Source organism: Pipistrellus hanaki (genome assembly GCF_964339955.1).
Source record: "Pipistrellus hanaki genome assembly, chromosome: 13".
NCBI lineage: Eukaryota > Metazoa > Chordata > Mammalia > Chiroptera > Vespertilionidae > Pipistrellus > Pipistrellus hanaki.
Genome location: NC_140515.1, coordinates 21543972 through 21569998, shown reverse-complemented (window position 1 = coordinate 21569998; position 26027 = coordinate 21543972). Strand labels below are relative to the sequence as shown.

At 45.8% G+C, this 26027-nt stretch overlaps 1 protein-coding gene across 4 annotated transcripts in view; it reads left to right on the top strand.

The window, feature by feature from the left end:
• CACNA2D3 (calcium voltage-gated channel auxiliary subunit alpha2delta 3) overlaps positions 1-26027 on the top strand; it is a 781459-nt gene that overhangs the window by 596970 nt on the left and 158462 nt on the right. For all 4 annotated transcript variants that reach the window (XR_014796705.1, XR_014796706.1, XR_014796707.1 and 1 more), the window contains 9 exons: positions 2607-2690; positions 10261-10332; positions 10594-10655; positions 12026-12093; positions 16121-16166; positions 16323-16420; positions 19013-19106; positions 22419-22514; positions 24047-24168. Coding sequence is in view for 1 of the 4 variants with exons in the window: in XM_084903113.1 (XP_084759239.1) it covers positions 2607-2690; positions 10261-10332; positions 10594-10655; positions 12026-12093; positions 16121-16166; positions 16323-16420; positions 19013-19106; positions 22419-22514; positions 24047-24168 (742 nt within the window). In the remaining 3 variants the exon portion in view is untranslated. The remainder of the gene's footprint in view (positions 1-2606; positions 2691-10260; positions 10333-10593; positions 10656-12025; positions 12094-16120; positions 16167-16322; positions 16421-19012; positions 19107-22418; positions 22515-24046; positions 24169-26027) is intronic.

Sequence of the window (26027 nt, the reverse complement as noted above, 5' to 3'; positions counted from 1 at the left end):
TACAGTGAGCCTATGTCTTCACCAAGAAGGCCAGGGTTTTCAGGAATCATGCTAGATGCATATTAAAGGTTTATTTTGTGCCTGGAAATGTGTTCTCCACTTCACATACAGCCTCTATTTAATCCTCTCATCCTCCCGTGGCTGTGGAGGTGCTCTTATGTTTCCCATTGGTGATTGAGAAAAAGGGAGCTTGGAGCAGCTGGAACCTTGCTCAGTCACATGCCCGATAAGGGGCAGGACCACTGTGCTCCCCTCTTCTAATGAAGACAGGTGGATACTTTTTCTGAGGCTGAGGGGGCATTTGGTGCTCTGGACTATGGGGTTTTTTTTTGTTTGTTTGTTTTTTTAAAGATTTCTTTAACAGTGGTTGAAATAACAGGAGGTTTAGCCATGACATTTTGGTCTGGGGCTATGGTAGATGGGGGTGCCTCCCTCATTCTGGCTATATGATCTCATCTATCTTGTCATTTGATATGTTATTTAGCATGTTAGAGCCCATTTTCCTATATGCATGATGGTCAAGGACTTGACCTTCCAGAGGCAGAAGGTGATAAACTGGCAGCAAGTCCTTGGGGAAGAATGTCCAATAATGGAGGTTGAATTACTGAATAAAGGGGCATTTTGAAGCGACTAAAGGAAGTACTTTCACCAAAAAGACAGTTTAGATCTAGCAATAGGCTACCCAAGAAATTGTGAAGGTCCTTCTTTAGCAGTTGGAATCTGGGCTTCATGAACTTCTGGAGTGCCTGGTGGCTCTATGATGGCTCTTACTAAAATGGGACTTTGGCCATTAGCACAGGTAACAATGGTCCAAGAATGTTTGAGTCCCCAATCACCCCTTCTCAGACTCAGGCAACAGCTCCCTGCCCTCATCCTGTTCCTTCCACTCAGCTGGCCTGGCTCTCCTGAGCACAGAGCTGCCCTGCATACACGGACTTTCCGTAACAGGATCCAACCGAGAGTCTGCTATCACTTACAGCGGCTTCTGAGGGAACCACTGCCCCTCCTCTTCATCTGGAGCGGGTCTGATGTCACAGCACTCACCGTGAACACTGTTGATCGGAAACCTGCAGGCAGAGTGGGAAGGCTGGGAGGTGGGCTTGTCAGGGCCCTTCCCCTTGGAGGCGAGGTGGCCTTCCCGGATGTGGGGGTGGGCAATCTCCAGAGATGTCTTGGGGTTCCAGAAATGCAGTCAAAATGAAGAAGGCAAGAGGATAGGGGACCACCTGACCCTGCTGGGCCCCACGGGGGCTCTTGGTCTGGTCTCTCTCCCTTAGATGTCACTAGGACCAGGTTGGATCTGTCTGGTTCCACCTGGACAGAGATTTTTCTCCATCACGTCTTATGTGCCCTCAGTCTCCACAGTAGCCCATGTTCAAAATGGTAACTTGTGGTTTCAGAGTCTTAGAATCTTACCAATTAAACCCAAAGGTGGCCAATTTAGAGAGAAAGGCAAACAAGAAAAGATTACATACATATATTTTCCCCAGTCTGACATTAGCCACATCTTACTGTGCAGGGGTCGCTTCTCCTAGGCCTGCAGTAGAGGGCAGACTTTCCCACATTATAAACGCCCACCAGCCAACACTGACGACCAGAGACAGGAGTGTCCAGACCAGGAACATCCAGTTGATAAAAGGGTGTGCTTGGAGGTGACTAATGCCAGTGATTTAGGAGGGAAATCCTGAAACCACATGCCCACTTCTCCAGAGAAATGCCCGAATGGCCTTTAGATCTGGCAGCGATTCCCAACACCCACATCCAGGCTGGGGGAGGCAGCGTGCTGAGCTCGGGACTGCCGGGGCCACTGGGGTGGCAGGAAGAAGTTTCTGTGTGTCTGCACAATCTGACTAGGATGTTGAACCCACCTGTGGAGATCGGTGCTTTTGTAGCCTAGCCAAGGTTGTGGAGTACACTGAGATAGGTGGTAGAGTGGAGAAGCATAAAACAGAAGGATGACGCTAGGTGTTTGGTACCATATGTAAGATGCCCTTTCCTGTGTTTTAAACAGGTGGTTTTAGAGCTTTGCTGTGGAGGAAAGACTCCCTCCCATCTCACAACAAGCCCTCTGAGGAGGGGACACTCTGATTTGCACCTGGTGATTTAGAGCCATGAGGTTCACTAGGTAAATTCCTATCAAGCAAAGAGTGGACTTGTATATTCTCCCAGTTCAGAGCCAATGTTCATAGATGTCTGGCCTCAACTTTCCTGCCTTTCAAGCTTCTAGGCCTGGTACCCGGCTGGGCCTGTCATTGACATCCCTCCTTTCATGGTCCCCATCCTCAGAATGGGACTCTGGAGGATAAAAGTTGCACAGCTGCCAAAACCGGTTTGGCTCAGTGGATAGAGCCTCAGACTGCGGACTAAAAGGTCCCAGGTTCGATTCTGGTCAAGGGCATGTACCTTGGTTGCGGGCACATCCCCAGTAGGTGGTGTGTAAGAGGCAGTTGGTTGATGCTTCTCTCTCATTAATGTTTCTAGCTCTTTATCCCCCTCCCTTCCTCTCTGTAAAAAAAATAAATTAAATATATTTAAAAAAAAAAAAAAAGTTCCCAGCTGGTCATCTCATGGAAGTGTTTTCTCTTTTTGTCTCTTCCCCTTGCTAGTACGAAGAAGGGAAAAAGCGAAGGAAACCTAATTACAGTAGCGTGGACCTCTCCGAGGTCGAGTGGGAAGACAGAGACGATGTGGTAAGTGATTTGTTATCAAGCCTGGTGAGGAGGGAGCTCCATTGTAGCTACTTCTGAACCTGGAGGCTACCCCAGGAGCCAGCAAGAGGCCTACCAGGGGGCCACCTGGCCACCAGAGGGCCTCGGAGACAATGGGCCCTTGTACTGAGTTTGGAGTTTATAACTCTCCCGCTGGTCAGACTGGTGCCGACAGGCCAGCCACCAGCCTGCTTTGCACAATCTGCAACCTGGTGGGCTCTGGTCCCTTCTGCAGCTGATGAATCCATAGGCCTCTTCAGTGCACTTGGTGGGACCATCCCTGTCAGGGAGCCTGGGTGAGGGACTCTGCCCTGGTCAAAGTCAGGGTCAGAGTTCACCTGTCAGGATTTCATGTTTCTGCTTGGTGAGCCACCCCCTTTCCTAGGCAGGACCAGCGTTTCCTCCTTTGCAGGCCATTGCAAAAGCCACATGCCCATTTCCCATACTGATTCAGATGCTGGTACTGCATCCAGAACTTCCCTGGGCCCACAGCTGAGCCCTGCCAGCCTTTGTGATACGTCCTCATTAAGTCAGACTTGTTAGACATGGCTTCCTTCGTGTGAATGCAGGCGGATGCTCCTTATTTAAATCATAGGTACCTGGTGTGTCTGTCCACATTCTTGCCCTTCACCTTCTTCCCATTGTCGCCTATTGCCTCTCTGCCAAGGCCATGTTCTTCTGCCCGCATCCTCCCCGGTTTGTCAGGGTCCTCTCTTAAGTGTCACCATTGGGCTGGCATTGTTCCCATCCCTCACTCTGTCTTGCTCTCCAGAGGGCTGTTGGGGGAGCCATTGAGGTCCCCAGGCTGGGTTCTCATGTTTCCAGAAATGTGGCCGGCCTGGTAGTTCTCTCGCTGTAGCTTTCTTCTCCCGTTCTCACTCCCTGGACACCTCATCTAGCATAAATCACTGATTTTCTTTCTTGCTTACAAAATGCCAAAACCATTTCTGTTTCATAATGTAATCTATTTTCTTCTACATCTGTACCAAGTCTTTGTAAACCCAGGTTCAGACAAAATGATTTTGTTGTTTGATAAGAAGTGACTTCCTCATCTGTACTCTTTAGCACACACACAAGGGATCAGTGGCCTGATAGAGTTTTACATTTTCTCGTCCTTACACATTGTCATCAGGATTCATGTCAGGTTCTTTGGATTGTGCTGCACCTAATGTATACGTTGTTTCTTTTCAACCTGTGATCCCAAGAATCAGACTAGTCCCGTCCTGAGGAGCGCTGCCTGGGTTCAGATATCTGCTGCTTGCTGGCTGCTGGCCCCGAGGTCAGCAATGATCCTGTCTGCACCTCAATTTTGTTTCTTGTTCTTCAGTTTTGTCCCATTAAATGAGTCTAGTGATAATAGTAACTACCTCAGAGAGCTGTTTTGAATAGTAAATGTGTTGATATGTTGAGCCATATAAATGAAAGTGCCCAAGTGTGGGCATGGGGAGCACTATGAGTGGCAGCCACTGTTATTGTCATCATCATCAGTCCTTAGGAGACCTTCTCATCAGCCATTGTCCTGTGGACTTACAGTGGCTAAACTGTCTCAGGAATCTCCAAATGATGCCTCCCATTGTTTCCTTTCTTTTCCACCTTCACTTCAACTGTCCATTGTGCCTTCACTGGATCTTCAAGTTTTCTCTCCTAGAAGGCATGAACTTATCAACATGCTTCCCCATCCCTTCCTCATTCCCACTTTAATGAATGTGGAGGGTGGACTTAATGATGCTGGTTCTTCCTCCAGAGCCCCATGTCCAGGAAGCATCATTCTCCTGGTCTGTGACTTGAGGAAATTTATTACATGGCTCACCCTAGTCATCACCTGCGTCCCAGTGAGTTTTCAGTGAGGTGCTATTTCCTTTTACTAAGGATGGTTTGGAATATGCCTTTCTTTCCTTGCCTCATCCTCCTTTCTCACGGGAGCTGCAGAACGTCGGATTCCCATCCCTGTGCGTATCCTTCACCTTTATCCAACTCACAACTGGGTCTGATAGTCCACCCAAAGAGTTCCTGCATCCCCTGAAAGTCCAGTCTCTTGCTCTGCACAGATGGGCTTTCGGTTGTCTCTTTGGTTTGGGTCTCTTGTCTTGTCTTGTCACCTTGTGAGACAGTACATTTGAAATGTGAGTTTCTTCACTGTCAACATGCTCAAGTGGAAAAGTCCAAGTTGCCATTTCTCTCCCAGAAAATTGCACTCCACTGATTGGAGAATTCTGGAATCCGCATCAAGCATCTTTGTGAAATCTAACCAAGGTCCCATACGCCCGTGTGCCTACCATCGGTGTTTGCATGAAGTAGCAAAAGGCGGGCTTTAGGTTAAGACCAGGCAATCAGAAGCCATTTAGGAAGAAGCAGTGCTAGGCTGCCTGGCTGCAGAGAACTTCTTGGAAGAGGCAGCCTCCTTCTCTGGGCAACCAGGCTTTTGTTGAATGTAATAACCACATTTATAACACAGATCCTATGTACTTCCAAAAAAGGTGTGAGCCACATATACTATTTATTATTTATTTATTTATTTATTTATTTATATGTACTATTTAAACACATGCAACATAAGACTGAATAACATTAAAAAAAATTTTAAGATCAGAAATCATTTACAAGAGAGAGTGAGACTTCTGGCTCCAGGGTGAGCCAGGCACCATGTCAACGATACGATGAGTAGGACTGCTCTGGTGGGCACGGTGAGCCAGGAAGTGAGCCTGACACATGCAGAGCTCAGACTGAATCCCGGTGCTGATCACCTCTTAGAAGGAAGTGGTATCTTTAAATCCCCAGAGATTCTGAAAGAATCTTGTCTTATTCTTATTATTTTTTAGTCATTCCCAGTCTTTCCACCATGAGCAGGATTATTTCTATTAACAGAAAAAACCTGATATCAGTAGAAACTCTACAGGCCAGTGCTGTGCTAAGTGCTGTGTGCAGACCAACTTGTTTATTCTCCATGACAATCCTGAGACGTTGATGTGATTGCCTTCCTCGTTTTACAGCTAAAGAAACTGAGGCAGAGCTGCTGTAATGGCCCAAGAGCACTGAGTGTGGATTCCACGCCAGGCATCTGGCCCCAATGCTTTTGACCATGTTATTATGACTTAGAAGGAGCCCCTGAATCCGAGTCCATGGAAACACCCTGTATCAGTGCCTTATGTGTGTCATCCTTCCCTAAGGGGTGCAAAAAAGATGGGGTGTGCCTGGCACATAGCTGCTGAACAAATGCTGCGGTGGCGGTGCGAGTATGGCCCCATCTGGTTCTGCTGGTGGTGTGAGTCCAGCTGAAACCCCTTGTGTTTCAGTGTAAGCCCTACCTCCCCTCCACCCCCAAACTAATTTCTTACTTGGCATAACGCTGATGGAAAGATTCCTCTGATACCTTTCTTTCCAAAGCCCTAGTGACCTCTTCTCTGAGGCCTTTGGCTGTTTAGTTTGTTCTTTACACCCATTCCTGTACCTCTTCAGCTCATGGTTGAGCCTTGGGCCTCCAAACCAGCACAGCATGCCTCAGAGCCCAGGCTGAAGCAGGAGAGAGAGGATTGTGTCGTACTCGTGCTCTGTGCCCGAGTCTGTTTTCACCTCCCGGTTGAAGGCTGGCTCAGGAATAGCAGACCAGTTTAACCACTGTCTTCCTTCCCCTTGAAGCTGTTGCCTTGGCCAGGCTCACTCCCTTTGGGGCCAGAAGCTTTTGCCTCCTCTGCATCCGCAAAGGTCAGACTCCTGTTCTGATGCAGATGATGAACCTCCAATTAGGAGAATGAGTTCTCTTTCTAGAATTAAACACAAAACCTGAGGTGATCAGGACTCTGGGGGGAGCTTCCTTAATGAGCTCTGACACCAGAGGAAAGCTGTAGGCTCCCTGTGGAACTGGAAATGTGGCCACCAGTCATTGTTAGTCAAGTGGGTGCTGAGTGGTCAGCAAAGTTGCCTCAGCTTTGGGGTGCAGGTGAAAGAGACAGACCTGGGGTTCCGGAAGCACGTCTGATTCTGATAAGGCCGGGCCAGGGCAGGGGGTGGTTCCAGATTCTTGTTTTCAGCCTGCAGAGGTATGTCCTGTATCCTATGGACCATGCTGGGATGAGAGCTGTTCTAATGCCCACTGCATGGACTCACTAGCAAATGCTGGCTCTCGGATAGGGAAACATGAAGTATATTATCATTGATATTTTACTTTGCCTTTCTTTGACTGTATGTCAAGTTGAACATCTGCACATGTGACTTTTTAAAATATATTTTTACTGATTTAAGAGAGGAAGGAAAGGAAGAGAGAGATAGAACATCGGTGGTGAGAGAGAATCATTGGTAGGCTGCCTCCCACTGAAGATGGAGCCTGCAACCCGAGCATGTGCCCTGACCAGGAATCGAACCATGATCTCCTGGTTCAGAGGTTGATGCCTAACCATTGAGCCATGTTGGCGGTGCTGCACAGATGACTTTTTGACGGCTACATAACTCTCTGAGAGGAGCACACCCCAACTCCTTTGGAGGCTTCCCTCACCATGCCATCTTCATTGCTTTAGTTGCTCCTGCTGTAATCTAGATGGTGGTGGGTCCAGGGAAATCAGACACTCAGGGCAGCACTGCTGACCATGCCCTTCCTGCTGGGTGGGGACTGATAGCACTGTCACTCCCCTCCTCTTTCGCCTCCTCTTTGGGTACCACCTTGGAACCCAGACCCTGGGGCTGGTATACCCCTGACTTACCATAGCACTGGGGTGTCAGTCCCCTTCTGCAGCCTCACTCCCCCAGGCTGGAAAAGTGACATTGCTGTGCTCCAGCCGCACAGGGCTGTACTGTCACTGTTCCGCCTATTGAAAAGCACCAGCCCCCTCCGTCCTCTGGCAGTGAAGACGGAAAACCAGCTTCCCGCCAGCCCCAGGCCGCAGGGCCTCAGCCTGTGGGAGAGCCTGCTGGGACCAGCCCTCAGCTTACTGGATGGTCAATGTGTAAAACATTTCCTTTGATTAAAAAAAAAAATGGCCAGAAATAGCAGTAAATTATTTTTCTATTAATACTACACAACTTTTCTATTAATGCTTTAAATTTGTCCAAATGCTTTCTCTCCTGATTTGAAAAGCAGAAGTAACAGCATGGGTTCAGGGGGCAGGGAGCCTGTGTGGCTGTGGTGAATGTCATAATGCCGTGCCTCGGTTTCCCCACCTGGAAAGCAGGGAGAATAATCACCCCTTAAGAGATGATTCTGAGTCTCTTAAAACCTGTGCCTGGCACATAGTAAGAGCTCAGTGTCTGCCATATCACCCAAGCCTCCTAAGCCTGCTACATGGTTTAGACAGCACCTGGCAGGACCCCTGGGGGTCTGGAAGTCCTCACTTATGAACATTTCCGGCGGGATGAATGAAGTCAGGAACCAGAGCCACTGCGAGGTCACAGGACAGTAGTGTGTGTCATGGTAAAGCCTGGCACGTGAGCCGTGACGTCCTGCGTTACTTCTCTTTCCCGTGGCTGGCTCTTTTCAGACGGCGCCAACCCGGAGGTGGCTATGAACAGCATTTCTCAACCTAAGGAATGAGGGGGTGGTCACCGAACTCCTTAGGTTGTTCCTGAGCAGCAGGGAGCAGCAATGGGGGATCTGTAAGGCCAGGAGACAGCAGGCTGCGTCAGGGAAGCTGTAGTTCCCACATGGCTCACCACCAAGAAAGGCTGAAAACACTGGTTTACAGCACGGGCATCGGTGCCAAGCACTCTGATTCATGATGCGATGGAGAGGGGTCTGACGGTAAAGGAAGTGAGGGGGTGATCAGGAAGATGCTGCTGGTGTCAATGGAGGGCAGCCAACGTTGACTGAATGCCAATGGGGTACCAAGCGCTCTCGTCAATATTAACTCCTCTAACCCTCCCTAAACCTCTGTGAGATGGGTGCTGGCACTAATTCCATTTTGAAAAAAGGAAACTGAGGCACAGCGGGATAGTTGATGGGTCTAGGATCACAAAGCCTGTTCCAGGGTCCATCCCTTCGCTACCGTGCTATCCTGCCCCACAGGGCAGTGTTCAGCAAGTATAACCTACTTTCATTTGTATTGAACAAAAGGGGAAGACCAGACTAATCATCTAAGCATTTGCCTCCAGAAAGCGCCTGTGACCCAACCCAGGATCCCCCAGGCCCCTGCCCACCGCTCTGTGCTACAGGGAGGCGGGGTGGGGAGGCAGGAGGGTGGGGAGCATGGCGGGTGGGGACACTTACCTAATCTCTGTCTTGCCTGGGGAATGTGAGGGGGGAAGGTCCCAAATGGCTTTAGGCAGGCACCAGAAAGAGGAAAAATGAAAACCACGTTAAAGATAAATGGAGCCGTTCTTAAAAGTTAGAAAGTAGACTTAACGAGGACCAGCTCTCCCCATCCAAAACCACAAAAGTTAAAATGGGAAAATATTTCCAGAAATGCCCATTATGTGTTGTTCAAAAATATCTAGAGTAAAAAAAACTATATCTATTCATATATATGTTTTATTTTATGCATGCCTCCAGATAAAAATTATGCTTTTGCCCAGTCTCACAGAGGATGGGAATGCATGAACCCGGTTCTAGACACCCTGAATCAAACTGAGGTTGCCTGCAAGTGTTGCAGTTTTCTGTCGTCTAGATCTTATTCAGGCTTCTCGACGAAGAAAAGTGGGGCAAGGATGCAAAAAGCAAACCAGAAAGAAAACCCAGCACAGGGCAGGGAAGGAGCCTTTCCTGACAGGCCGTGGCACGTCAGCATCTGCTCCTGTTCCACTAAACGGCCTTCCCTGTCGTCTCTCATTGGTGCCCGTGACGGCACATCTTTCATCACTGTGTCTGCTGTCCTTCTCTGAACTCACGGAAGGGCCACTCGTGATTAGGAGAGGTCAGCCAGGGGCGGGGGAGGGAGCCAGGCTCCCTGCTCCGAGGGGACCTCCAGAAATCAGATAGAAGGTCGCCCGGCTCCCTGCCTGTCAGTGTCAGCGAAGCCATTAATTGGCCCTGATTTCTCCGAGAGCATTTGGTGATGATTCATACTATGAAAAGCTAATCCCTGGCTTCCAAGAGGTTGGCCTCTCATGTATGTGTGTGTGTGTGTGTGTGTATGTGTGTGTGTTTGAAACTACTGTATAGGAAAACTCCTTTAATGCACATTTTGCAAAGTTATTTCTCCATGACAAACCGATGCCCCTTTTGGGGGAATGGAACTATCCCCGGACATAGCCTTGCCCCTTGAGGGTTTTGGGGGTTTGTCCTTGGACTCCTCAACATTGCGTAGGCTTTTCTGCCGGTGTTGCCTGATGTTTACCCCAGCACCCCACATGGAAGTTAAGAGTCCTTTATTTATTTATTGCCGTTAGCCTCTCTCCCCTGGACCAACAGCCATTGGGTGTTGATTCTGCAGAGGCCCTGTTTCCGAGGTCTGAGTGCCACATGCAGACTTGCCAGGGAAGCAGCCACAATGTGGCAGGAAGCAGCCCAGATCCCTCTTGCCTCTGCTCTGCACCGGCCTCCCTTGTGCCGCTGAGCTGGAGGGTGCGAGGTGTCCCCAGGCCTGGTAACCCAGGGGACCGCTAATACTGTTTCCTTTTATCGTTTTAGTTGCGAAATGCCATGGTGAATCGAAAGACAGGGAAGTTCTCCATGGAGGTGAAGAAGACAGTGGACAAAGGGGTACATTTTTTCTCAAACATTCTTGCCGCTTAATTTAAAACAAACCGCTGTGAAAAATTAGCTTTTGAAAGCCTCTATCTGGAATAAATATCTTTCGCCGAGATCATTTTTCTCTTGTCTTTACTTATCTCAAACAAGATTCATGTAGTACTGTTAACCTGATCACAGTGTGTCCATTTATTTTTATTTATTTCTGAAAACGTCACCCCGCAGACTAACCATGTTTTCTTTTCTCTACGACCTTTTTTTTTTTCAATCTAGAAACGGGTTTTGGTGATGACAAATGACTACTATTATACAGACATCAAGGGTACTCCTTTCAGGTAGAGCTGACCATAATACATGGACATTCCATCAGACCCATCAGTTGTGTTTGTACAAAACCTGCTGGCACTCTCAGAGCTCATCATCTGAAGATAACCAGGCACCCTGCCCAAAGGCTGGAGCGAGTGAGGAAGGGCCTCTGCCAGGCTGCTTTGGTTTTTGGTTTCCAGGAGGGGGGAGATGGTTCAGGCTCACGCAGGGCCACTCACTCGAGTGTCTTGGCTTTTGCATCTCATTATCCAGCCAGTAACCTTTGGGGGTCCCAGCTAAGCGGGGAGAGACAAGTTCCGAGGGTTACCAGGGTCTTTTCCCATCTGACGTGCTGCCTAGTGAGTTTCATTCCACCTTTTATTTCCATGACCCAAAATTAAAAAAAAAAAAAAAAAGAAGAATCCTTCAAACCTGGAGGTAGCATACCCATCACCACATGCTGTACTTCCATTTTAATTTCTCTGAACTGTCCTTCTGTGCTTGTCCACCTTTGAACCCTGTGATTTCTCTTTGTAACAGTCCTGGGAAATGGCTTTGCCTCCTGCCTGCTTCCAGATGCGTACGTGGCATTCTGACGTCAAAAGTGATTTCATTGGGGCTGCTTCCTGTTCCCGAATGGTTGCCTCGCAGGGCTAAGGAGAGAAAGAATTTACTGGCTTTAGATTAATCTGAAAACTAAGTGATGGATTGCTGTCACATAAGGCCAGGCGGGGATCATGAGTAGGTTCCATTGGAACCAGAGCAGCCCAGGGAACACTAGGCTCCTAAGGGTGTTTGCCAAATGAGGAGACGATGTTTTCAAAGCATGGTCTCTTACTTTAGACAAATGCAGAAAGTAACTTACATCAGGCCCGTGAGGGTGTGATAATGCTGTTAGGCTAGCGAGAGAGTAGAGCAAAGAAGCCCACAGGACAGTCCTTGTGGCTACACTCAAGTGGTGGTAGAAGTTTTCCTTTTTGCCCTTGGGAAGGGATTAATTTGCCCTAGTCCCAAACTCTAAGGTCTAGAGAGGCCTGCCTCTGGCTGAATGCAGGGGTGCGTAAGGTGGTAGTGAAGAGCAGGGCCAGTGACCCTTTTGAGGGTGTCCAAGAAAAGGGCTTGCGAGGGGGCTGCGCAGCTTGCCACACTCTTTGTAAACATGCGAGAGCCACCAATTGCTGCGGGCACTTCCAATCAAAAGATGTACTTTGAAGCAGCTGATTGAACCTAAGAAAAACCAACACCAACTATAATCAGTGGGGTTTTGAAAATAAACTGTTGGAAAAATTGTTTACAGAACATGAAATGGCAATGTGAAAATGGAAAATAAGAAGTTAGCCCACAAGTCTATTCCAGTCGATGCCATGGGTCTCAAGGTCTGCTTTGTTTCTCTGCACAGCCTAGGTGTGGCGCTCTCCAGGGGCCATGGGAAGTATTTCTTCCGAGGGAATGTAACCATCGAAGAAGGTAAGATGCCACGGTGCTCAGTCTTGTCCTTACTGTGGGAAGGAAGCCCGGGCGCCTGCTGTGGGTTCACTGAAGAACTTGGGGGTCTGTCCAACACTCTGGCCAATCCGTGGAGATTTGACTCAACTAATTGCCACTTGGTGTCACCTGCTTTCCTACACTGATTTCGAATGGTGGGAACCCCAACCAGTGGGGCCTTCCTTGTGACTTTATTTATTTATATTCTACTTCAATCCACAGAGTGGTGGAGGCCACGCATAGGAATCACCCTCTAACTATATGCTTCTCACCCATAAAAATCAGTCCCAAGAAAAATATAAATTAGTGTAAAAACTCAAGCCAAGAAAAAAAATGAAAACAAAAATATGCAAGCCTTGGTCTCCTACACATTTGAGCCACAAATGTCACTTGTGTTTCATGGCAGCCCGGGCCCAAAGGGTTCAAAGGGAACTGTGCTTATTTCAATGATTTCCACAGGTCAGAAGGCTTAAGTGGCCCTTTCAGATTCCCAGGTCCTCTGGTCTTCAGAAAGCACTGTACACTCCTAGTAATGGGTAGCAGTTGTTATAGCTCTTTAAGACTAAAATAGTTGTCACACCCTTACTGTCCTTTTCATCTCCCCACAATCTGATAGCTCAGAGAAGTTACCTTTCAGATTCAGCAGCTCACAGGGAGGGGTGGGCTAGCCTCTGAAGGGCTTCACTCCCAAAGTGGTGGCCTTGAGTGAAGCGCTTGCCCATCCTGGGTGTTCAGCTTTGCATCTCCACTCAGAAGGAGTTGGGCTGCCAAACCAGTGCTTTGTGTGGGTGTCCCCAGGGGGTATGGCCAAGGGCAGAAGGTCTGTTTCAAATCGGGTTTTAATTAAAGCTGGTTACGAATAAATGAGAAGAACTTCCAGCAGCTGGACCACCTTGTGGCTCAGATGTAGCTGAGAATGAAGCATGAGATTGGTTGTCCCTGAGATGCTAGTTATAGACAGTCTTCTGGTTTACTGCTGATTCTCCGTGCAGTGTTTCACAGGTACTGGTTTTTATCTCCCAAGCAATCATGTCATCTCAAGGAATAGGAAGGAGAGGGAAGAGAAGTCATGGTGGCTTGATCAGAACTCAGAGCGTGCCCACAGAGCAGGCCCAATCTTCCCAGAGACATGCAAGAGAAAACGGGCAACTTTGTGACTTGGACAAAATACTCAATAGGATGTATTCTCCAAAATTATTATTTTTTTTAATTTTAGAATTTTCTGACTCCATGAGCCATGTGTAGCTCTGTGGATATCACTGCCTATGAAGCCAGAAAATACATATCTAAGCCATCTGAAGACAAGCTGAAGAAATTGCTCATGGTCAGAAAAATTGGAGAGATTATGAGTAGATTATTGGCTTCTCCTGGGTCCATTACCTTAGTCCACATGTGTCAAACACAAGGCCCTCGCCAAATCCAGCCCGCCAGGCCTTGCAATGTGGCCCGCACCGCGCTGTCATCACTGCACTCCGCTGTCAGTTTATGACATTGTCAGTTTATGACTGTTCAGTAAAGCATTCGGCCAGCGATTTAGGCTGGATTTTAGATTTTGGCCCCTTCTCGGATTGAGTTCGACACCCCTACTAGTCAAATCCTCAATACATGGTCTGCAAGTTGTTTTGCAAGATCTTTTGGATGATATTTTTAGTCACTATCTTTTCTCTGTATGTCCCACAGCTGTTAAGCTGAGAGTCAGGTAGAGATATTTTCAGAACTAACTGTAACCACCATGCAAGGAATTGGTTTGAATCCTCAGCAAGGGGGAAAGTGTCTGGTTATCCACAAAAATGAGGTCGGATCTTCCTCTCTCTGTTGGTCCTCTGTGAATAAAAGGGCTTGCAGTCCTGCCACCTGTGCTGAGTTACAGAGCCTGAGAAATCTGCTTCCTTTCGGGCTAACTAGGAGAGGCTCTTGTCATTACTAAGGGCCAAGGCACGATTGGTATGCTGTTTCCTTCTCAGAGAAGGAAGAATCCTGGGAGGACAACCTCACTTCTGTAGGATCCTCCATAAGGAATGCTTCCCCAGATAATGTAAGCATGTTTAATGTGTTTTGAAAATGCCAGATATTACAAAGATGGTGAACACATAAACTTTGCTCCAAATGTAAAGAGTCACTACTGAGGTTGAAGCCATGGACTGTAGTACTACCTGCTGAAATTGCTCCTCTTATGAATCTCCTTGACACCTTCTCTGCATCTTTAATATCTACTGTACATAATGATTGTTCAGTAAATTAGAGACTATCTCATTGTCAGCATTAGCAGTCACCAGTAGGTGTAATTATGTCAGGAGGACCAAAATAAGAGGTGGGAGATTTAGAAAACTGTTCAATTTATTTGGTGCCCTAGGAACTCCAAGAGGAAGCAGTAAATAAAAAAGATCTTTCTTTCAGGGTTTCATGTATATTTCATGTCCTTTGAAATATAGCCAGAGAGGGCTCTGTGGATCAAAGCCAATGAGAAGAGAAACTAGAAAGAAATAGATAGAATTGGCATCATTAACCCCATATTCCAGGAAGGCAAGATCCCACATAAGGTCCTTCGCACTCATAATTTCTTCTGCCAGGAGCACTCTCTCTAGGTATCTACCTGGCTTTCCCTCATCTCCTTCAGGATTTTGCTTAAAAGTTATTTTCTCAGTGAAGAATTCCCTGACAGTCCATGGCTATAACTGAAACTTTCTCAACTCTTACTAGCTCTTGTTTCTCCCTACCCTTGTTACATTATCTCTTTTTCTTCATAGACCTCACCACTAACTAATACTCTTTGTATTTTAATTTTATTTACTTATCTCTTTCCTGCCACTGGAAGGTAAATATCAGAAGAAAAGTGATTTTTGTTTTGTTCACTGCTATATTCTTAGGGCCTGGAATAGCACTTCACTAGTGAACATATGAAATGAAGGGAAGAATTGTCCTAGGAACCAATTACTATCCCATTTAATCATCTCCTGGAGTCTGTTAGGCATGTTCACCTGTGTCTTCTGGCTGGTAAAACTCAGAGTTGAAGTGGCATTCCCAAGATCATTCAACCAGTAGGTGCTGGAGCCAGGATTTCGTCACTTGGATAATAAACAATGATATTCTATCAAATGTATCCCCTACTTCCTGAAAATCAAGCAGGGGTGTGTGTTGATCGGTCTAGTATTTTTCTGTATTTTACACATTTGTATTTGAAGAGAAAATTTGAATCCTTGGTGCAGTGAGACAGTGCTGGTCATTTGAGAAAGTCTGACATTTTAAAACAGGCTATTGGCACTATTGGAGTCCCTGAGGTCATCAATCAGAAGTATGGTTACTGCTAATGACGCACTGAAATCAAGTCTCATGAACACACAAGGAAAGAGACTGATTTCACAGAGTTGGGATGTTCTGGACCATTCTGTGAAAATTCCCAAGTTCTCTGTTAGCCCCTGTTCTCTTAGTTACCTTTCCAGACCGATGACTCATTTTTACTTAGGATTCTGTAACAACAAGCCATGTTTGCTGGTCAGTTGAGTATTGGCAATTTCATATCATTCAACTTGTAATTTCACCCTAACAACCACCCATCAGTTAGGGACTGTTATCATTATTCCTGCTTTGCACATGAAGAGAGAACATTTGGAAAAGTAAGGTAACCTGCTAAAGTGACACAGGAGTTAAGTGGCCTGGCTCAGTCCCCAGCTCAGGCTGCATGGGGATCCAAAGGCAGTGTTTCCACCATCACGCTAAGCTCCTCTCCCACGACTCACTGGTGCATCATTTTTCTGCAAGGAGTTGAGGCTTTCCTGGGATACACAGCTGTGGAAGGTGGTGGCTGAGAGAGGAATAAGTTTTCCTGGAAAATAATTTGTTTCCTTTGATGAGAGTCCCTTTTCTGAGGCAGATATCTTTGGGGTTGATGTCTACCCTTAATCACCCCAGAGCCCCGCCCAAGGACATTTGAAGCACATGAGAGGATGAGGAGGATCAGTGCCCCACATAGATGGCATTTACTCATTAACGTCTTCTCCTTGACCTCCAGGCCTGCATGACTTAGAACACCCCGATGTGTCCTTGGCAGACGAATGGTAAGAATTAAAATCCTTCATCAGTACTGGTATTTGGTGCCTGCTTTGTTCTCAAATGTTCTATACTCTCGTGCTCAGTTGTCCTGTTTTAAAGGCAAAGGAATGTGATGCTGTGACTATTTACACGCTCTCGTCTGGGCCATGTCATGTTTGTAGGTCCTACTGCAACACGGATCTGCACCCAGAGCACCGCCATCTGTCTCAGTTAGAAGCGATTAAGCTCTACCTCAAAGGCAAAGAACCTCTGCTCCAATGTGAGTGTGCTTCCAAACTCGGTGTGTGCATGTGGCGGTGGTGGTGAGGAGTGAACGCAAAACCATCGGTCGCTTCAGTTTTCCAGGGGAACTTTGCTTTGGCAGAGACTATCAGTCACATTAAATCCAGCCAAATGTCTGCTTCCTGCAGGAACAAGAGAAGGAGTGTGGGTTATGGAAAGTCATGCAGAATTCCCAATCCCAGATTAACCCTTTACACCGGATTTATCCCCATACCAAACCATTTAGTCAAATACCTGAACAAGAGGAAAATGGTACAACTGGGAAGGGTTTAGTATACAGTATATCTGCTCATCCAGCTCTTTTATTTTATAAATGGTAAAACAAGGTTGGAAATAGGACTTGTCTTATTCAAGGTCATAATCTAGGTCTCCTGATTCTCTCCAGCGAGGGATTGCCACACTGACATGCCGTCTCTTGTCGGGGTATGCGCTGCTCCTCTCCTCTCACCAGGTGCCCTCAAAGGGAGCTCAGTGAGTCAGAAATGGCAGCCAACTCGCGCAGAGGGAGGGGAAGGGAGAGCAGCAGCAGGCCTGGCGCTCACCAAGTACAAGATCAGATCTTTTTTTTTTTTAATTTCTTTATTGATTAAGTTATTACATATGTGTCTTTATCCCTGACATTATGCCCTCACCCCCCTGTTGTCTGTATCCATTGGTTAGGCCTATATGCATGCATACAAGTCCCTTGGTTGATCTCTACCCCTTACTCCTTCCCTCTGAGACTTGACCAACTGATCGATGTTTCTTGAACTCTTAGTTGCAGTGGCTACAGACTGGGCAGTGGGAGACTCGTCCAGGTTGAGCATGGCCCCTGCCCTGACCCTTAACAGATATCACTTATGCAGTGATGTGAAATGTCCCTTACATGTGTTGTCTTATAGAATAAGCACAGCAGCCATGGGAGGTGTAAGGAGACCCTAAACCACATCTTCATGGAATGGGTTAACTTTTCTGGGTATGCTCTGATAGAGAACGGATCAGATGGACATCCTAGGAGCCCATTTTTTTTTTTTTACTTTGACTTTTTGCAGGACATATTTTAAAAAGTATATAAATTAGATTTTAATACCATTTACATTACAAGTCAATATTTTGCCATACTTTCTTTCTGCACATTTTTAAGGAATAAATCATAACAGATAATGTTGAAGCCCGAGTACCCCGTCCTGTCCTATTTCTTTCCCAGAGAGAATTTCCATCCTGTATTGTTCATCTTTCCCATACATTTTATGCCATAACTATATACAGGGTGGGGCAGGAATAGGTTTACAGTTGTTTGAGTGGAAAATAATGCAATAACTAATAAATAATTATATGAAAATAAATTGTTTCAAAGAACTCCAAAATATGAAACATTATTTTCTATGTTAAAATATAAGATTGTTGCAAAAATGTGTACACACTTGAACAGCTGATAGCTCAATTTTGAAAATGAAATACATTTTAATAAACACTGGCTTTATAACTAGTCAAAGTTTTTGTATACATTTTTGGGACACCCTATATATTTTTCCATGTTTCTTTTCTTTAAAATCTATGTAGATGGTATACTATACATATTATATATTGTGTAATATTATATGCATTATTCCACAACTCGTGTTGTCACTCATTGTGATTTTGAGATGCATTTGTGTTGCTTATTTAGCTCCTATTCATTTGTTTGAATTACTATATAATATTCCACTGCATGACAATTTTTTAGTTTGTTTTGTTTGTTTGTTTTTCTATCCATCTTTGGTGATGGGTTTACTTATTTTTACTTTTGAAATTTTAAAAAAATTTTATTGTTGAAAATATTATATATGTCCCATTCCCTCTCCCCACATTGACCCCTTCTAGCCAGACCACACCTCAAGCTCCACCTTGTTCTCCCCCCAGCCTACATGAGACTCACCTGCTTTATGTGATAATGAGTCGTCCCTGTTGTGGAGTGATTGGAGGGCTCTAGGATGCCTCTGCTGGACTTGGGATATCCCCCTGATTCCTTAGTCTTTTCCCGGGAACTCTGCCGAGAGTCCCTTTGCATAGGGACTTATCTCCCCCTCTAAAATGAAGGGGGAGAGGGGGTTAATGAAAAGAATCACAAAACAGAGTCCCAGGAGTTAGAAGGTTATCATATCCCTCTCCCTTCTTGCAACTGACTGAAATCAGGGCCATGAAGACCCACAGGCTTTGACAGGGGACAGAAATGGGATGAAAAGAATAAACTCTCCAAGGACTGCTGGCTTCTGGTCTCCACACCCCATGGTTCGCCTGGGGTCTATGAACTACTAGGTGGGGCGGGGGAGGGGGGGATGGAGAAAGAGCACAGAACACAGAAGTGTGAGGTTCCCAAGACTCTCCATTTACTATTGTCTCACCCAAACACTTAGGGGGCTTCTGGGTCGCTGGCAAGTCAGGGGTCAGACTATTTCATAGTTTCTGCTGATAGGAGGTTAGTATATAAAGCAGCACACTATGTGAGAAAGTGACCTGCAGATACTGCAAAATGAGCTGCTGGGTGCTTCTTGCGCTCCAGTTTGGGACCCGACCAGAGACATCTTCTCAGGCCTGCCCCTCCCGACAGGTGATAAAGAACTGATCCAGGAGGTCCTTTTCGATGCTGTGGTGAGCGCTCCCATTGAAGCCTATTGGACCAGCCTTGCCCTCAACAAATCTGAGTAAGTGGTTGCACGTGTCCCCCTTTCAAGGCCATTTCCCCACAAACAGTCCGAAATATGGTTATAGTTTAAGAACTAAACTGTTTGAGAAGCTTGGTGTTAAAGTTCTTTAATTTTCCCCAAAGCTCCAAACCACAAGAGCTAGAGCAGATTAGCGGCTGGGGCTTGGATGGCAAGCTACTGGGTTTGACATGTAATTTGTTTGAGTTTGAACATTACATGAAATTCAGTATGCGGAGGTAGGGTGACACTTCCGAGGGGGCGGGGGGCAGAAGGAGCATTGTGCTTCCTGCCCTGCTGTGGCTGCCTCTGCTTCGCAGGCTGGGGAGTTGGGATTCAGGCCAGGTTTGCTGGTGAGCGGGACAGGAAGTAGGACTTTGCTTCATTAGGGTGTCAGATGTAACCCTGTGGCTCTACTCCCAAAGTGGAGGATGTTGGGGGACGGGAGCCAGCAAGGGGAATTGTTGTCAAAGACTATGGTGAGAACTGCCTCAGCAGTTTATTTTTATTATTATTATTATTATTATTATTATTATTATTAATTATTATTATTATTATTGCTACTATTTTAAGTAGGTGTTTAAAGATTAAAAATAATAAGGAAATAATTTCTTTTTCTGATATCTTCACATCGTACTTTATTGAGTTCTCTCTCCTTTTCTGCTCTCCCTTTTTTTTTTCTCCCTTTCTTTTGTCTTTCCTTCTATATATCCTCTTCTAGCCTGTTCATTATTCATTCTGTTCTCATTTCCAGTCATTCATTCATTCATCAAATATTGATGACTATATCATATGTCAGGGATGAGGCCAGGTGCTGGTAAATGGTGGTTACTCCATTAAACACGATCCTTGCCATCATGATACCTGTGGTATATAGTGTGTGCTATATCATGAAGAACTGTGATAACCATTGAAGAAAAAATAAATTGTAACAAGACCTAGAGTAGAGATGGAAGACAGGAAAGGCTTCTCTGAGCAGGCACTAGCTTGCTTGGGGAGCATTCAAGGGAATTAGACCAGCATGTGCAAAGGCCCTGAGGTAAGAAAGCACTTGATGCATTGAGGGATTTAAAAAAGGTGAACAGAAGGTCAGTTGGAACACACCTCGAGATGAGGTTGAAAAGGGTCAGGTAGTTCAGGACCTTGGGAGTCAAGTTAAAGGTTTTGGATTGTTATCCTCAGAGTATTGGAAAATCATTGAAGGGTTTTCATAAGGGCATGATGAGATTTGTATTTTTAAAGATCCCTTTACTGCTGGGTGGAGAATGGATGGTAATGGAATAAGAACAATAGAGGTTCCACAGCATTCCCAGGGATTTGCCACTCAGACTGGGCAGTGGCAGCAGGCACAGGGAGAAGGTGTCCAGGTGGCATGCTTCAGAAGTAAGGCCCCCAGCACTTGGGGGCTGGGGGGGGGGGGCAGCTGAACTGTCAAGAATCATTCTCAAGTGTATGACATGAGTAGCTCAGTGCCACTTCCTAGGACAGGAAACAACACAGACCAGGTTTGGGACTAGATTGACCAGAGTTCATTTCTAGACATTTTAAGATTGCACTGACTAAAAGTCTCCTAAGTGGAGATGTGAGGTAGCTGATTTTTTACATGAGCCTGAAGGCCAAAGAAAGATGGCCATTCTCATTAGATTTGGGGTGTTTTTGGAATGATTTCCTACATGGGTTGTTCCCGGAAACATTGGAGAGCGTAACAGCCCTTCCTGGGATTGCATCCTCTAGTGCAGTGGTTCTCAACCTTTCTAATGCCCTTTAATACAGCTCCTCACGTTGTGGTGACCCCCAACGATAACATTATTTTCGTTGCTACTTCATAACTGTAATTTTCTACTGTTAATGAATCGTAATGTAAATATCTGTGTTTTCCGATGGTCTTAGGCGACCCTGCTAGCGGTTCTCAACCTGTGGATTGCTAGCAGGGTCAACCTAAGACCATTGGAAAACACAGATATTTACATTACGATTCATAACAGTAGCAAAATTACAGTTATGAAGTAGCAACAAAAATAATGTTACCGTTGGGGGTCACCACGACGTGAGGAACTGTATTAAAGGGCTGCGGCATTAGAAAGGTTGAGAACCACTGCTCTAGTGGATATGGAAATGTTTCTTTAGGCTTCCCTGAAACTCAGAATCCTGTGCAGAGACTGCTGATTCACTCCTCACACATGCTAAAGATTTCCAAAATGGTAGTTTGCTTTGCAGTCCACATCTGTAACTGATCGGGCAGCCTGGCTCTCCAATTCCGTATTGGCTACGAGCAGAAACAAGTGCATTGTGTTGCTTTTTATTCACTCTTAAATACTTAAAAGTAGTATTGACCACTTTGGCTACCATCGAAGATCAAGTAACCAAATGATCATATACTGCAGATGACATGGATAAAGCTTCCAATCCAATTGTTATTAGCATCTAGGGCAGGAATATAAAATCAATAATCAGTGTTCTCCTTTTACTTTTATTGAAAATAAATGTATGCCTTGGCTGAGGAAACCATTTGTGTGTTTTTTCAAAAGGAGTATGCATTGCAAATACCCTCAAGAACTTGTTCAAACATAAAAATAAACTTGAAAGTTGAAAAATAAATGTTCAGTGACTTTTCACATGACTTCTCTTGCTAAGGCCATTCTTCGGGGTCCTATGAATGGCACCTGCAGGGCTATTTGAAGAGGACATTTCTTTAGTCATCTCTCTGGTGCAGGAGGTGAGGATAAGGCCCCTGCTCTGGTAAAAGTCACAAGGTGAGCCGAAACTGGTTTGGCTCAATGGATAGAGCATCGGCTTGGGGACTGAAGGGACACGGGTTCGATTCCGGTCAAGGGCATATACCTTGGTTGCAGGCATATCCCCAGTAGGGGGTGTGCAAGAGGCAGCTGATCGATGACTCTCTCTCATCGATGTTTCTAATTCTCTATTTCTCTCCCTTCCTCTCTGTACAAAACCAATAAAAATATATTTTAAAAAAAAAAAGAAAGAAAGAAAAAAGAAAATTTAAAAAAGAAAAAGAAAAGAAAAGGTGTGCTTATTTAGCTTTGGGGACGCATTTTCTCATGATGCTTTTGTTGTCATGGAGTTCTTAGATTTCTTGCAAGAATTAGGATGAAAACGTTTATACAAGCGCAGGGAAACATGTGATTAGAGTTTGCATCCTGTGCTGGTATGTGCGTTTCTATAATTTCTTTTTCCAATTTCAGGTTGCGAAAGTACTAGTTCATAAAAGGGTCCATGAGTCTTAAAATGCAAAGGTGGTTATCTGTTTACCATCCGGAAGGACTCCTGATCCCTGCTGCTCTGTTTCAGGAATTCTGACAAGGGCGTGGAGGTCGCCTTCCTTGGCACTCGCACTGGCCTCTCACGGATCAACCTGTTTGTTGGGGCCGAGCAGCTCACCAATCAGTAAGTTGGAGGGGTTCCTCTGTGGGGCCCAGAGAGATAGAGACACTGAGGCAGGAAGTTAAAAGGGAAGCTTATTTAATGTCCTGATCCTACCACTAATTGAAGTGACGTTCAGGCCAACCCAGGCCTGTTGATACTTTGCCTCTTTGTTCCACCACGGGGACCCCAGCAGGTGTGTTCACCTGCCTGTTGGCCCTTTCATAACCCTTTGTTCCTCGGGCTTCTTGGCTTCTGTCCACCATCCTGGCACCCTCTCCCACCCTGGTGAGTCAATTAGGAACTCTGGACGTGGTGTGGCTGCTGGGGGGCAGCCAGAGGGAGGACCGCTCTTCCCTGACAAGTAGCTTCAGGGAGCTCAACTGTTCGGCACGCAGCTCTGCAGAAGAATTCCTGTCTGTCCCTGTCTGTCAGAAAATCAGTGCCCATTTGTTTGTGTGCATTTTGGGAGACCTCTGTGTGTCTGCACTGAGCCCCACGCCAGGAATAGGCAGGCTGGTGCCACTCGGTTGGATCATATTTTCCTGTGCTTCCAAAGACACCCAGATGGACAGTGTGTAGGGCTTGCCGAACCCAGGACCCAGGTTCCCTAACATCACTGCTCTGTCCTGTGTCTCCAGAGAGCCATGGCCCTTAACTCTTCAAACTGGTGTTTTTCCAGAGCTGGAGTGGACCTGGGATGGTATTCCTGAGGCCATTAATAAGTTTGCTCCATTTCTTTTCTCTGAAGCAAGAGATCTCATTAAGCCAGAGACAAATGGAGCCTGTGATTTAGAAAGTTTGCAAAGTGCATGTGTGGGAGTTCAGAGGTTCCCAGAGAACCTCACACCACCAATGACCTCATGAAACCAAGTCTTGCTGTGTGGCAGGTCCATCAATCTGTAGATGTTTTGTGGACTTGCTTCTCATTCTTGTTCAAGAACTCTCATCCTCAGCATCTCAAGTTTCTCACTTGGGAAGTTGACTATAGTTGTTACTTGACTTTTTCCAAACCCTCTTTCACCCTTTACCCTTGAACAGTATTTTTGCAGCAGGCAAGTTCCTAGAAAGAAATAAGAGTGTCCAGATGCATATACCCCTTTAGGACCCAGAGAGGCAAAGGGAGAAATAGGGAAGAATGTATAATGCTCAGAGAGGAAGGCTGATGTTTGTTTTGAGGTGAAAACAAACAAGAAAATAACAACCACCAAATGTGGCACCTTGCCAGTCTGTTACCTCTGCTGTCACGACAGTTGAAAGATGACCACAGGAGCTCAGGACTGCTGGGATGAGCAGCTGGCTGTCTCATCATTCCCTTCACTCTGTGCATCTGAGAAATGGGGGTAATGATCTCCCTGAGTTATTGTGAGGGGAAAAAAAAAAAAAAAAAAAAAAGATAGATTAAAGCCCTACTTTGGGAAGCTAGAAATGCCTACAATTATGAGTTCTGTTCTCAGTGGCCAGTGCTGTTCTTATCCAACAATGGCTGTTGGGATGCACCCCTGACCGGCTTCTCCTTGCTGAGTGGGCATGGTTTTTCTCCTTTCCATTTCAAGGGACTTCCTGCAAGCTGGAGACAAGGAGAACATCTTTAATGCAGACCATTTCCCTCTCTGGTACCGAAGAGCTGCCGAGCAGATTCCAGGGAGCTTCGTCTACTCCATCCCCTTCAGCACAGGTGAGTGTCCTCGTGGGAGGCCTGGGCATGGCCTGCAGAGTATGGGGGATCGGCCTGCATGCTGGGCAGAGGCAAGGTCAGCCTTGGAAGCCAACGCTGTCAGCCTAGTGCTAAAGCAGTGACCTGTTCTATATGTGCAACAGCCCCAAATAAAATAAAATAAAATAAAATAAAAGTGAAAGCTTTTTTTTTTTCTTAACCAGATTTCAAAAGCAGAGTTATTATTTTGTACCATGTGGAATTTGAATGCCAACTGCCCAATAGATTTTGTTTAATGCAGTCATGGCCCTACTTCGAGAGGTTTGAGCAGGCAGAGCATCCTTTGTCAAAACCTTTAGCAAAGCCGAAGCCGGTTTGGCTCAGTGGATAGAGTGACGGTCTGTGGACTGAAAGGTCCCAGGTTTGATTCCGGTCAAGGGCATGTACCTTGGTTGCGGGCACATCCCCGATAGGGGGTGTGCAAGAGGCAGCTGGTCGATGTTTCTCTCTCATCGACATTTCTAGCTCTCTATCTCTCTCCCTTTCTCTCTGTTAAAAATCAATAAAATATATTTAAAAAACAAACAAAAAAAAAACCTTTAGCAAGTCACATCCCTCTGGAGGCCCATGTTCCCCAGGAGAAGGGCCCTGATGTAAGTGGACATGCAGGAGTAAGGATGCACAACCTCAACTCTCCTGACAGAGGCTGCAGTGGCCATTGCTGGGCCTGTAGCCAATGATTTTTCCAGTCCTAGGATTTAATCATGCAATAAAAAAAATAAAAAAAAGATAAGGTCACCAAAAAGGACTGCACACTGTCTTATTTCAACCAGCTCAGAAGCAAGCCAATCTAGAAATCTCTCTAATTGTCCTTGGCATGTTCTTGTCTCATGCATGCAGTAGTGTGAGTGTGCGGCTCTGTGCATCGTAGAAACGTCAGAGATGAATGTGAGCCAGCTCCGTGAACTTGGACGTTTCTGGACATTCAGTCAGTACTTATGTTTTATATCAGGGCCTCTGTATGAACCTCATGCGAGGGTGCCTAAGTGAGCCCCAGTGGAGGCTCTGTAATGCTTAGTGTCAAAATCCCTCATTTCCATGAATAAAAACACCTCAGAAAAAGTTCTCTGGAAGCCTACATAAGACATGCTGACAGGAGTTGTCTAATAATTAGTTGAATGGATTCAGTAAAAATAGGGTCCCTCATTAATGAAGATATTTAAGAAAAGGTGAAATTTTATTATAGAAACTCCTTTGCTGGGTGGGATTTGCAACAAGACTATCTATTAGGTTCCGTTTGAACTGAGATTCTTGGAGTCTGGGCTCCTTTGCTGACAGGCCTGTGTTAGCCACACCCATGCACATGTGTGTTCTCAAACACAAGCTTCCAGATGACTAGAGCTCTCTCTTTTTGTTATCAGCATCACAGTTTATTGCTGAAAATATCAACTAAGACCGTGGATGCTCTCATTCTGCTGCACACCTACCAATAATGTCTCCTTTTATCATTCAGTCTCATAAAACTTTCTTTTTTATGGTCCTATCAAGAAAAAACACACAGAATTTGGCTTTTTATGTAATCTGGACTGGAATCTTGAAGTTATTCTTTGTGACAAAGTAGCTTTTGCCCAAAGCTGGACAGAGGGGAGCTGTGGGAGATGTGAGCATCCCCCAAAAGTGTGTGTGTGTGTGTGTGTGTGTGTGTGTGTGTGTGCGTGTGAGAGAGAGAGAGAGAGAGAGAGAGAGAGAGAGAGAGAGAGAGAGAGAGACTCTCATTTCAGTTTGCTCGGTTATTAACTCTGATTAATGAAGGCTTTGCTTAGTTGCCTTTTGGAAAGTGGGGTTTTCACTGAACTTTCAATGAATTCATCAATGCAAAG